The 13,628-nt window shown below is 31.9% G+C and overlaps 2 protein-coding genes across 11 annotated transcripts; both read left to right on the forward strand.

Moving 5' to 3' along the window:
* Positions 1–238: 238 nt before the first annotated feature.
* Positions 239–7,518, forward strand: LOC105630297 (putative protein phosphatase 2C 11). Of its 10 annotated transcripts, none has more exons than XM_020677858.3 (11): positions 239–379; positions 1,119–1,238; positions 2,617–2,680; positions 3,719–3,827; positions 4,275–4,422; positions 5,176–5,301; positions 6,220–6,361; positions 6,443–6,519; positions 6,795–6,847; positions 7,031–7,085; positions 7,176–7,518. In XM_020677858.3, the coding sequence occupies exons 2-11, from the start codon at positions 1,122–1,124 to the stop codon at positions 7,353–7,355; spliced, it is 1,071 nt and encodes a 356-aa protein (XP_020533517.1). In that variant the 5' UTR covers positions 239–379; positions 1,119–1,121; the 3' UTR covers positions 7,356–7,518. The 10 variants fall into 10 exon arrangements, with proteins under 10 accessions (XP_020533517.1, XP_020533515.1, XP_020533518.1 ...); XM_020677856.3 differs by lacking the exon at positions 239–379 and adding an exon at positions 412–568; XM_020677859.3 differs by lacking the exon at positions 239–379 and adding an exon at positions 412–568 and having other exon boundaries at positions 6,238–6,361.
* A 4,292-nt stretch (positions 7,519–11,810) lies between these two features.
* J8 (Chaperone DnaJ-domain superfamily protein) lies at positions 11,811–13,472 on the forward strand. Its single transcript, XM_012212091.3, has 3 exons — positions 11,811–12,334; positions 12,449–12,517; positions 13,184–13,472. Exons 1-3 carry the CDS (start codon positions 12,092–12,094, stop codon positions 13,364–13,366), a joined length of 495 nt encoding a protein of 164 aa, XP_012067481.1. The 5' UTR covers positions 11,811–12,091; the 3' UTR covers positions 13,367–13,472.
* Positions 13,473–13,628: the final 156 nt, after the last annotated feature.

Consider the following 13,628-nt stretch of genomic DNA (forward strand, 5'->3'; position numbering starts at 1 on the left):
GCCATCGCCGGAGTTCAAGGCGGAGAAGCGTTCGCACGAAGGAGGCGAGTCGATCGGTACTCATCCTTCGCGTTGAGACTGCCGGAGACGATGGAGACGCGCCTGAGATCGAAGAACAAAGCTGTCGAAGGAGACGGCTCCAATTCGCGTCGCCGGAGTTCCGATCGGAGCGAGGGAAGGCTGGAAAACGGACCGGCGACTCCAGGGAAGTCGATCGCCACCTCCCTTGCGTCGGATGGTGGTCGGAAACGGGCTGAGGGAGGAGGAGCGGTGCTGCCCATTGCCGCTGGTTAAAATTAAATAAATAAAATTAAATAAATAACTTGCCCACCTCCAGCACGCGTGTCCTTACCGCTGGTTAAAGAGTTGAAAAGGAAAGGTACTGTTAGCCCCTTCCATTTTTGTCACTTGGTCGTTGGTTTCTAGGAAACCTGTTATCCATTATATATATATATATATATATATATATATATATATACACAAATAATAATATTTCTCTGCTCTGACTTTCTACTCTCTCCCTCTGCACTGCATTTGCGATCGTACGGACCGACGTTGAAACTGACTAGTGAGTACAGTTACATCGCAAAACCCTATAGGCATTTTTATTTTCTTCATCCATTATCAATCGCCAATACTTGCTTGTCAAATTATTTTGTATTGTGATCAAATTCGTAGATGTTCTTTGATTAGTTGTTTGTGTTTTCTATAGTCTGTTTGGTTTGCTAGAAAATGTACAGAAATCTATAGAAATTGAAACCTTCTGGTTTTATTTCTGCTTCATACTACTGGCATTTGCGGTTTTTTCGATGTTATTTCGTTTGAGGCTTAGTTTTCACCTTGTGCTGTTTCCTCCTAAATCGTCGTCAAATGAAGTGTTGAAGAATTTTTGTGAGGCGTTTTAATTTAAATTTCTTTTTGTGATGCATTCCTTGATATAGACTTAGGTTCTATCATTAATGGGATGACGTCAGTTTGAATTGTTGTCAGATGATCTGTATCGCGCTGGTTTTGGATTTGGTATTAATTGATGAAATATTGTAAGATATTGAAACTCGTCTGCATATATATAACTAAACCTGATGGTTTATGCGTGGTTGTTGGTTTTTGCTCAACAGGAGATGGGGATATATCTCAGCACCCCTAAAACTGAAAAGGCCTCGGAAGATGGTGAGAATGATAGACTTCGATATGGGGTGTCTTCCATGCAAGGGTGGCGTACAACCATGGAAGATGCTGTCAGTATTCTCTGTAATCTTGTTGTTTTAATTAACATTTGTTTCTGTATAATCTTTGCATAATGGCGTGATTAGATGCCTAATTTTTAAGATTATCCTTCATTATTGGGCATACTTATCGGCATTGTTATAATAATTATGGACATAATCATCTTGTTTTCCTTTTTTTTTTTCCTTGTAGCGTTGGTGCCTAAGGTTTAAACTCATAGGTACCCAGTGTATTAAATAATTTGTCAGCTCTTCTTATATGCTCAAAATGGCAATTTAAAAGGAGAATGGAATACTCAAAGTGATGTAAATGCCTGGAAGTCTTCACAATTATTCATAATTCATTTTAGTGTTTTGAAGACGTGTCATGATAAATTATAGATCGAGTTTTCAGCAGGTTTATACTGGGGTAGTGGGGTTAAATTGGAAAGAAATTTTTATGAAGTTTGATATATAGGACTATCATGCATTAAAAGTTTTGAACTATTGATGTTGTCTGCAAGAACCAAGGATTTGTGTATAACAAGCTGCAAGAAAAATTATTTAAATAACACAGAACAGCACTTTGTGTGGTATTGGCAACAGTGCTGCAAATTCTGAACATTGTTCCTTACTGCTTTGCTGCCTGAGCTTTCTTCCTTTTCATGTCATTGTGTACAATGCCAGTTTTATTTTGTGGCTGATCAAATATATTTTTTGAAAAAATTGTATTGTCTTATAATTGACATGATCACTTCTGTTTGCAATTGGGACTTTGTTCATGATAGTTCATCACCAAATTGAATGAAATAAAATATGAGGACTAAATTTCATTATTTGTTTATAACTTTATTTGGATGGAAAGCATCAGGTTATCTGACAGTAGCTATGGGTAGCTGAACCATTGTTAGAATGTATTTTTTAGTATATCTTGTTAGTTTATGTAGATTTCAATAGAAACAAATATAATATGTTTCTTGCCTCTTCTGTGAGGCTTGGAAAGATGCAAGACAGCACTGATTTTTGGGCTGAATTCTATGGATGAACTTCATCACTAAATTTCAGCTTGTTCGTTAACCTTCAATTTCTTTAGCAAAAGCACTCAACTTTAATTTTCTTCAACAATGTTGTCATTGCTAAAAATTTTTGAGATTTTAACCAAATTGTCCTAGCTAAGAAATAACATACTTCTAATGATAATGATAATGGTTACGTGATATTTCATATGGAAAGTGATATTTCCAATGATAATGGTTTAAATTTAGGGCAATAAATTTAAAACTGATGCATTCTTAAAAAGAATCTATATGTTGCAAAAGACAGAGATATGCCTCCCATTTAGGGAACTTACAGTTTCATGATTTTCCATAAATTTTGTTATATTGCATACTGAAAATGAGGTGTTTAACAGCATGCAGCTTACCCAGATTTGGACAGTTCCACATCTTTCTTTGGTGTTTATGATGGCCATGGAGGTCAGCATTAATTTGAATGCTGTTATTTCATTGATATATTTATTTTTCTTTTCATATCTCCGTCTATTTTGTTAAAACTATATTTTGAATCAAGTATTATTTTGATTTCCAGGTTACTTGGTAAGAGTTGAATTGGCCCGTTTTTCTTAACAAAATACTGTTTGTGCATTTTATTTATGCCAGGCAATTAATTTTGCTGTTGAAAAATAGCAGATTTTGCATTAGATCTAAGCCTTGTTTCTTCATATTCGTGTGGAGACTTAACTTTGCACATAATGTATGAATGAGAGTGCAAGCGTATGCTTGTATGGCATGTTAGAAATCAACTAACAAGTATTTTGAGCTTAGAGTGTACTTCAAATGGTTTAGCTTTAGGGCTAGTTCATTGATTAGTTAAGTTTAAAATGTTTGAATTTGACCCTTAGACCATGAGTTCTAGCTATACAACAACTCAGAAATGCAATCAAATTTAATTCGCCTTTTCTCATTCTGTAAAGTTCTCTCTGACTTTGTTAAGTTTAGCTAGTGTGTCACTATTGGATTTTACAGAACCACCAATGATTGGCATCTAGTGTCTACTAGCAGGAATTGACCAATATCATTATTAAACAGAATATGAATATTGAAGGCTTTGATTGTACATTCGTTTATTCTGAGGACCATATTGCAAACATTGCCACAAGATTGTAAACTAACTTAGAAAATTTCATTAATATCAAATCAAATCTTGAAAAGAAGTTAAGAGATGGTTTTCTGTAATTGATGATTGGTATGACAATGTGAACGAGAAGGAAGATATTATACCTTAAAAGAAATATAAGAAGGACGATGGTAGAAGCAATCAATAATCCCTTGTGCTCGTGACTCTTTGACACGATATCAAATTGCCCCGTATTTAGAAATGGATCATTGTTTTAGTTGGTATGGAGTTCACAATAGTAATAGTAGGGGTTTAAGCAATAAAGTGCCTTTTAACCTTTCATTTGGTTAGCAATATGTAGTTATGTATTATCTACATCAAGTTCTATGAATTTGCAGGCAAAGCAGTGGCTAAGTTCTGTGCTAAGTATCTTCACCAGCAAGTGCTTAAGCATGAAGCTTATTCAGCTGGAGATTTGGGCATTGCTGCACAGAGAGCTTTTCTCAGGTTATTTCACATTGAAATTGTATTTTGTGTTGACATATCTTGTGGATGTCTGAATGTAATCATCAACTTTACAATAATTCTTCACTTCCAGTTTGTCTTGTTATTATTTTTGAAATAGGTTGTCTTACAGTTTAAGTAATGTGTGGTTTGATATAATGAATAAATGTTGACAGTGATGCTATAAATCTGTATGTTATGTTATATCATTATTATGCAAAAGATACTGACCATCATATGATCATAATCGCTGTGTGTCAATCTGTATATTTTGTTCATAAGTGAACTATTAGTGCTTCTAATCTTGTTGCTTAAGTTTTGAACTTCACTGTGATTTTTGGCAATTTGAACTAAAATTTGCGGAGGGATTTGGTGGATTTAGTTCATAGTTTTTTCTATGTCAAATATTGTTTGCTTGATTTATGTTTTCTACTAATAATGTTGATGCAGAATGGATGAGATGATGCATGGGCAGAGGGGATGGAGGGAATTAGCCATTTTGCGTGATAAAATAGATAAGGTTTCTGGAGAAGGACTGATATGGTCACCTAGAGGTGGTGAAGTCAATAATTCTTTTGATGATTGGTCTTCTGAGGAGGTACTGTATATGTTTACATAATTTCTTATGTTGCTGTTTTGATTGCTATTGTAACTTTTGCATGACAGGACACAAGTGCTTTTGAAGAGTGCAGGGCTTTCTTGTTCTGGAGTTGTTTTCTTCACATTTTTGCATGGTTGCAATATTGTCTGTTCTAATATGTTTAATCTCAAATACAAACTGTAAATTCAGATAATGTAATTGAAACGAACATCTTTATGTTAATTCTTTTTTTATTTCTTAGTGCTGATACGCTAATTGAAAATCTTATTCAGATATTTAGAAGTTATCAGTTATGTAATTAGTCATATTCACCACCAGGTTGCTCATTGTTTTGTGGTATTTCCATACTTAGTTATTGATTTGTTTGTGGGGGCATTCCTGTGGTTAAATATTAAATTTCCAACTTGAGGTTTCACCGTTACAGGTTCCAACAACGGGACGTGAGAGAGAAAGGATAGGAGGGATGGGTGGGATTTATTCGATGAGGACGGGCTGTCATTGTCATGTACCCTGAGGCCTTACGGGCATTCCAGTCAACCAAATAGGTTCTGATATTGGTTTCCCAATATTTTATAAGCTCGGGGAAGATGTGTGTGAAACAGAATAGTACTCAATGTGCTTTTCAAGTGCCTGGCTTTACTGCTCACGTTTAGTTCTTGATTGATGTGTGCTGTATTCAACTGTGAAATTGCTCAATAATTTGAGCAATCCAATAATAAAATAATGCGATTGTTTTTTGGGCAAAACCAGGGACCTCATTCTGACTTTCAAGGACCAAAATCTGGATGCACGGCATGTGTTTCCATGATTAGAAACAATCAACTTGTTGTTGCCAATTCTGGTGATTCTCGTTGTGTTATATCCAGGATGGGTCAGGTAATTTTTTCCTGTTAACTTGTTATTTTAGTTTTATAGCTTTTCAAACATATGAACTGAGAATTTTGGGAATTAGTTAAACACAGTCATTGGTATATACACTAGTGGTATCTATAAAAAATTTGTGGCTGTTTGCTGCATTTGAATAAAACACACTCTACGATACACTGGTATCTATCTTTTTAGGTCTAATGGGGGAAATTGGCATGTTCTGAATTTTGTCCAATTTCAAAATTTTAGTTGCAATCATTGTCCTACTAGTCCAAATTGGTTGGATTATGGCATAGGTGAGGCCTGCGTCATACCTTCTTCCAAGCCAACAAATTATTTCCATGTTTACCTTTCATCGAAGAATCATGTTAGAATGACCACATATCCTGGACCTGTTATTCAAATAGAGTGCAAATTTTAGGATTTCTTAGACCATTTGACTCAAGAAATTCATACTAAATATCTTAGACGCAGTAGTTTGTTTGACAAAGTTTCTTGCGACTCTTAACGAATATCTCATTGTAAGGCATGGTGGATTTTCCTGTTGTGATTTCTATAGCTCCTTTAACTAGCCCTGTGATACCTCTGAAAACAATTCAAAAGAAAATTGAGTGGTATCAAAATCGTGATTAAGTGTAAAGCAAATATTTTTTTTACGATTTCATTTTCAAGCTTCTTTTTCCTGGTGATGAAAATATGATATTAAGGATCGAAAATTGAAGAAGGTGAAAGGCATAGGTTGTCCCTTACCTCTTCTCTCAATTAGTTGCAAGGAAAGGAACAGCTTCGATTGTTGAAGCAGGTAGGATACTTCCATTGTCCTCTGACAAAGTGGCAAATTAGTCTGGAATGTGGGATATTTTTCTCCTCTGACATATGCTGGAACACGGGCAATTATATCGTACATTTACATTTTCATTCTTTTAGGTAACCCTTTTTATGCAGGCCTACAATTTGTCTAAGGATCACAAGCCTGGACTTGAGGTTGAGAAGGACAGGATTCTAAAAGCTGGTGGTTTCATACTATTTGGACGTGTTAATGGAATTTTGGACTTGGCTAGGGCGATTGGTACATTAAATTATTCCATGACAAGGCAAAAAATTCCTGTTTTGTCTCAAATGCTTCTCACATTGGCTATATGTTTTTCAGGGGATGTGAAGTTCAAGCGGAACAGGTCACTGCCTGCTGAGAAACAAATTATAACTGCCAATCCAGACATAAACACTGTAGGGCTGCTTCCACAGTATTCGCTTTGTTTTTTATCTTTTTTTTTTCCTTTGTTCTTTTAGATTGTTTCTCACTGTTTTCAGTTAATATTTTATATTTCTGGAGATTGACAAATGCAATTCGATGTAGTGAAATATTTTTGTTAATTTAAGCTATGGTTGCTATTCTGTAATCAATGCTTGTGTGTCTGTTGGCACTTTTTCAATCCAAATAATGTGACTAGCAATAGACATTTGAGTTTTTACTTCTTTTCTTTTTAATACTACTTGCGTAGGTTGAGCTCTGCGATGATGACGAGTTTCTTGTACTTGCTTGTGATGGCATTTGGTAAGCAGCTTTCTGTTCTTAGAAGTAGGTGCTTCCATTACCATGATGAGAATTGGGCAAAGAATCTAGTTAAGTAGGATTTGAAGCTTAAAGATGTCAATTTACAGAAAGTTCATTTAGATTTACAATTTCCTTATACTCCTTTCCTCGTCATTGTTATAATGTTTGATCCCCTTGCAATAGGGATTGCATGTCTAGTCAACAGCTAGTGGATTATGTGCGTGAGCAGCTAAACAAAGTGATTTGTATACGCACTTACTATAAAATTTTAAATACATGCAGCAAGAAAATAGATAACCACAGTTTATTTTTGTCACAATCCATGCAGGAACGTAGGCTTTCAGCTATTTGCGAGCAAGTATTCGAGAGGTGTTTGGCACCCACAGCCAGTGGTAAGGGATGTGACAACATGACTATGATAATAGTGCAGTTCAAGAAATCAATCAGTTCAGGTACTTCTCTGGAGCAGGTGCCAATCTCCTCTGATCGACCGTCTGAGAATGATTGATGGAGTCCAAAGAGAAGAAGTAACACGTAGCTACTTATACTGTAAGTTGTTAACTTTAACGAGTGCAAGAACCATGGGCGTTAATTTTACAATTCGAGACGGTTTTGTGATTGTAAATGACAGATTTTTTTTCCCCATTAATTGACTTTTTCTGAGTTCTGTACTTGTATTATTGTGTGTATGTGTGTGTTTTTGTTTTCTTTGACTCGGTAATTGAAATTGAATGTGTGTGTTTTTGTTTTCTTCGACTGGTTAATTGAAATTGAAAAGTTTTCCTTCCTGAAGAAAGTGTTATCCAATACCACACGAAACATTTTAGTTAATTAGTTTAAAAGAATTTTATTTATTTTGACTGTCTAAAATTTCCATGAAAGTCATTTAATTCAATGACTTTCAATAATCAGAGATTCAATAATCAGCATATCTTCCTGGGCTTGACCATTGACGCTCAAAATAGGATATTTTTGAATATCTAGAGATATATATATAGAGAGAGAGAGAGCATTGGTTTGCAACTTGGGTCGTGTTTGTGTAGTTAGTGAATCGTGTTCATTGATTGAAACCTTCTTTGAATTTTTCTGAGAGACAAAATAGGATATCGCTTTTAATTGAGATTGGTTTAAATGGAAATAACTTAAATCTCTCACGTGAAAGGCAAGAGACCAAGTGTAAGATTTTTGTGAATGGAAGCGCCTCCTCTTTATGGATATGATGTGATACAAACAGAAGTAGATTTATGCGATGGATTAAAGGCATTTGTGTTATTAAAAAAAATATATATTGCTCTTTCAAGGTTACACAATTTGTTTTAACTTTCTTTGATCATAAGTTAAGTTTAGTTCAATATAAGTTAAGTTCAATTTAAAAAAGAAAAGTTTAACTCGATGAAGTAAGTTCAATTAATAAAAATTGGAGCTTCCTTTTTTTTTTTTCGCCAGATTGCGTGTTAAGAGAGTCGCAAGAATAATTAATCTTTCATCTCAGACAAGAAAAAAAAAAAAAAAAAAAAGATTTCATATAAAGGAAAAATAACACAACGCAAGAAAATCATTAAACTAAATTCTGAATATATTACTTTTAATTTAATATATCTTAATTTTAAGAAATTGAAACGTTAATTATTAGTAATGTATAAAAGGTGAATATAAAAAAAAAATTATCTCTATTTGAAACCATAAATACGATACTATTTTTGTTTTATTATATTTGTCACATTTATAATTTTAAGTTTGTTAAAAAAAATCATTAAATTTGTCTAAGTTACAATAAATTATTAAGTAAATTGATTATATTATTCCTAATTTTATACTAATTCTTTAAGAAAACCATTAAATTGAGATAATAATTATTGTTTGTATACAATGGTAAATATGTAAAAAAAATATTTATTACTCCTTGAAACCTTAAATGTGATAAATATTTTGAAACAAGCTATTTTCTCAAATGTGATAAATATTATGGTATTCTATATACTATCTTGTCATACTACGTTCCATAATACTTGTCACATTTAAAATTTCACATTTGTTAAAAAAATCATTAACTTTTTCTAAGTTGCAATAAATTATTGATTAAATTAACATATTACCCTTAATTTAATATATCTTTTTTATATTTATTTATTCATTGTATATAATCACAGTTAATACCATAATTAAATATATCTAAACACTAATTAATTGTAATCATATATAATGAATAAGTATAAAAAAAAATTTATTACTCTTTAAAATTATACATACAATAAATACTTGAAAATATATATTTTATAGCACGTGGTAAGTATTTAGTAACGGAAGAGAATTATAATTCGACCAGATATTGTACATACAAAAAGGACCACAAATTTCTAATTCTAACATCACCTCCGACCTTCAAGGGCATATCGGATTTGTATCCTCCGTTATTGCATGCAGGCCACGTGTAAATCCTTGTAAATCTTCTTATCCATCGGTTATTTTTAGGACTATAACTGAAAAAAAAAAAAAAAAACAGAGAGAGAGCGTTTATTTTCGAGGAAGTAACGGGTCGGTGACATTATCTAATCCTAATCGGTTTTGAGTCATCGCTTTTTGTTTTATTTTCCCAAAAAACAATTATTTTCCTTGTTTTGCGGGCCAATCTGCTGACATATTTCGTCCACAATTTTCTGCTACTTTTTTCCACTTATCGCGTTAAAAGTCCCCACGTGTCCACTCGACGCGTCAGCTATATTTTGTATGGCCTTCTGAACATTGTTTCTGCTACTTTAATTTGAAGAGTATTACTATTATTTTTTATTTGACAAATCTGACCCCCAATTTATTAAATTTTACTCTACAAATTTTAAATGTTATTTCTTTGAATAGTGGGTCGTCCATTTTTATTTTTAAACTTTTACTTACTTGATAGTGGGAGTAAAATAATCACGCACCATAAATAATTAAATACATGTTGAATTCTATTTTGTAACCTCTTGAATTTTTACTTACAACTTGTATAATATTATCTTGATCCTACTTTTTCTTCTGCCTTTTCTTTTGTTTTATTTAAATTCGGTTGTTTTAATGAAATAATTTTAATATTTTTTAATTTTTCATTATTTGGGATGTTTAGAAAAATAAGTTAATGAAAAGAAAAATTAAGTCTTTTTTTTAAGAAAAATAACTTCTCATTTTCGAAAGAGTAAAACATTTTTCTGATATTAGCAAATCTTATAAATCTATATTTTGTAATTTATTAATCATCATAGTCACTACCACCAGTCACCATTTACCACCAGCTACCACCGGCGGTTTCATAATTTATTTTTTTTTACATTCTTTTCATATTTAAAAATAAAATTTATAAAATTATAAAATTTTTATTATTATTAATATTTTTATGGTCTTATGATATAAAGATTTTAATATTTTTAACTAATTTTCAATATTACAACTAAACAATAGAAAATAAAACATTTGAAAAATATTTTTCAGCTAATATATCCGCAAATGTCTCAAATCTCAAAACAATATTAATTTCATACTCAAAGAACATAGAAATACTCGAAAAAAAAAAAGATTAGATTAATGATCTTAAAAATTAATTCGATTGTTTAAATTTAATACCCAACAAGTAATTTATAATATCTATTAATTCAAGATTTGAATTGTGGATAATAAAATTTTCAATTTAATAATTACCTTTCTTAATAAAAAAAGAGAAATAAAAAAATCCTATCCAATACAATTTTATTTTAATTGAGATGACATGACTCCTAGTACATTATTTATAAATATAAGTTTGGTGGATCAATTTCCATAATAAGCCATTATATAGTTCAAAAATACTTTTGTCCTAAGTGTGGGCAAGTAGATTAGATTAAGTGTCATTTTCATATCATTTTCTATTTGAAATATTTTAATTTCTATCTTCAATATATATATAAAGAGAATTTCCTTCTACAATACTTAAAATGAAATTAATTGTATATGCATTTAATGGTTCGAACTTTGAAATGGCAATAACAATAATCTCATTGCCATATTCAACCTTGAAACTAACTAATAAAGGATCAACTTTCTAACATTCAATTACAACTATACAGAGGCCTCAAATAAAATAATAATAATAATAATTGCATTTGAATCTTCTTTGTTTTGTAGTCAGTAAAATAAAATAATATTTGAAAGGCTAATTTAAAAAAGATATTTATACATTGTATCCAATACCATATTATAATAATATTATGTTAAGTGATAAAAATTAATATTACAAAGCTTGCTCATCTTTGTTTGAGGGAAAAACAAGGATTAAGGATACTTCCTTGCCATAGCTAGCAAATGGTTGGATAATAGCTATCCCATTAATAATAATTTTTAATTTTTAAAAAATATTATAAACATAAGACTAGTTACTTGATATAAATATATATATTTATCGTTTAATAAATGAGTTAAATTCTTAAAATCGAGTTTGAACAGCTTAAATTTAAAAAGAAATTATAAACAAATTGAGTTAAAGATCGCGTATGATTTTTAAAATTTAACGAGTCTTAAGTTTAAATTTAAAACGATTCTGATTTGACATGATTCAATTACTCTTATACATGTAAGAATAATATAAAATATAAAATGCAGAGATAGATTGCAAAAAATTATAAAATTTATAGCCACAAAACTTAAATTTACAATGACAGGGAATATTCCCAAAATAAACCCTTTCATGTTTCTTTATTGTTAGGAAACAGAAAAGGGAAGAGAGAAAAGAGAAGAGAAAACAGTAAGTGGTTGCATTGCCGTTCCATTCCCTAACCCTGACTAAAACAGAAGATAAGCACAGGACTCTTCTTCTCTCTCATCTGAAATTGCCAGATTTACACGTCATCACCAATTCAGCATCATAAAAAATGGATAAGGACTTTTGCGATGGCTGTATCTGACCTCAAAAACCATTTTCCCTCTATAAATATATTACACATCTCCTTATTTGAACAGTCACTCTTATCCAATTTCATAATTCTCTTCCATTATTGAAACCTTTACCCACCTTTATTTCAAGAATCTCTATTTTATTGGCCCAAACCAGCACCATTTTGCCCTTTATTGCCAATTGTTTTCCTTTCCTTCTCTCTCTTTCTTTCTTTACTTTAGCTCAATTATAGTGAAGATCAAATCTTTCATAAGAAAGATTTTGTGGGTGTTTCTTGGTTTTTTTCAAGAAATTGAGATTTTCTAAGATTTATATTTTGGGTATTTCTGGGTTTAAGAAAAGATATGGCGAGTGCTGCTGCTGGTATGATCGGAGGAAATGGGTGTGTTGGTTCTTCATCTTCTTGGTTTCAGATCAAAAGCAGGAGAAAGAAGAACAATATGGTTAAAGAAAGAGTTAAATTTTATTGTGTTTCTTCTGCTTCTTCTCCATCTTCTTATTTGACGGATCCTTATAAAACCCTAAAGATCCAACGTGGAGCCTCTGAATCTGAGGTCAAGAAAGCCTTTAGGCAGCTTGCCTTGCAGGTAAACTACTAATTAATCAATAAATTAATCAAATTTTCCCTTTAATTTCTTTTTTATTGGGTTCATTTAATTTCTTTTGTTGGTTAATTGATAATAATTTTTGGTGTTCTTCAGTATCATCCTGATGTATGCAGAGGAAGCAATTGTGGTGTACAGTTTAGTCAGATTAATGAAGCATATGATGTATGTATATGTATTCATCTCCCTCTTTCTGTCTCGCAGCTTTTTTTGCCTGCAATTTTTCATTTTGGTTGTGTTTCATGGTTTTCTTCCTTCCTCTGTTTCTGATTTGTATAAAATTAGGAACTATTGTGAGCTATTTTTAGCACAACAATTCTGTGTTTTTTCTGTGGGCGTTATTGTTTTTATGGAATACAATAACCCACCTCACCAACAATTTGATTGCAAAAAGATAAAACCCAATAATTATGACTGGGTCCCATTCTTATCATAACAACAGAGCTTCAGCTCGAGCTTGATAATGGGATGACAAAGGGTCTCTTCACAGTTAATTAGAGAACTCTAGAGAACTGGAGTTCAAGCTTATAGAACACAAAATTTAGTATGCAAATCCGGATTATTGAACGGAGAAATTTCAATACTAATGGCTTAAAAAAAGTCTTAAGATAAGACTAAGATCGTGTTCGTAATGACTTTTTAAGTATTTTGTACTGTATTCGCTGTGAAAAGCTTTATCTTTATACTATTCATCTACAATTTTTGACATAAAAAAGTGTTCTTGACCACTTTAAATCTTGCATCTTTTGTAAGTTTAGCACATGTTCACATCTTAGATTGAAAGAAATAAGTTTTATCTAATAATATAATTAACCCATTTTTTCAATGCAGATTGTGATGAGTAGTTTGAGAGGAGAAGCAGTCGAATCGGAAATGTATGAGCCGTACGATGAAGGGAGTGATGAGCCAATGAGAGGAATGTACGATCCAGATTGGGACATGTGGGAGGAATGGATGGGATGGGAAGGAGCTGGGATTCGTGATTACTCATCCCATATTAATCCTTATATTTAAGATACAAATAAAAATAATTAATTGTAAATAATGTAAATTAAGTATGGCGTTAAACCCACCCACAGTCCCATATAAATATTATTTATATTTCAACCTTTTAATTTTTATTTAAAAAAAAAAAGAAAAGGTTGTGTTTCTCTGTAAATGGATGTGGGTTTAAAGAGGTTATTCTGTGTACATAAAGTTCCTGATTTGTGGACAATTTATATTTCTATGTACCTATAATGGTAAAATGTAGCATTTAATTTCTAAGCCTTTTGTT

Source organism: Jatropha curcas, chromosome 1, assembly GCF_041381405.1.
Source record: "Jatropha curcas cultivar XTBG-Jc1 chromosome 1, XTBG_Jcur_1.0, whole genome shotgun sequence".
Taxonomy (NCBI): Eukaryota; Viridiplantae; Streptophyta; class Magnoliopsida; order Malpighiales; family Euphorbiaceae; genus Jatropha; species Jatropha curcas.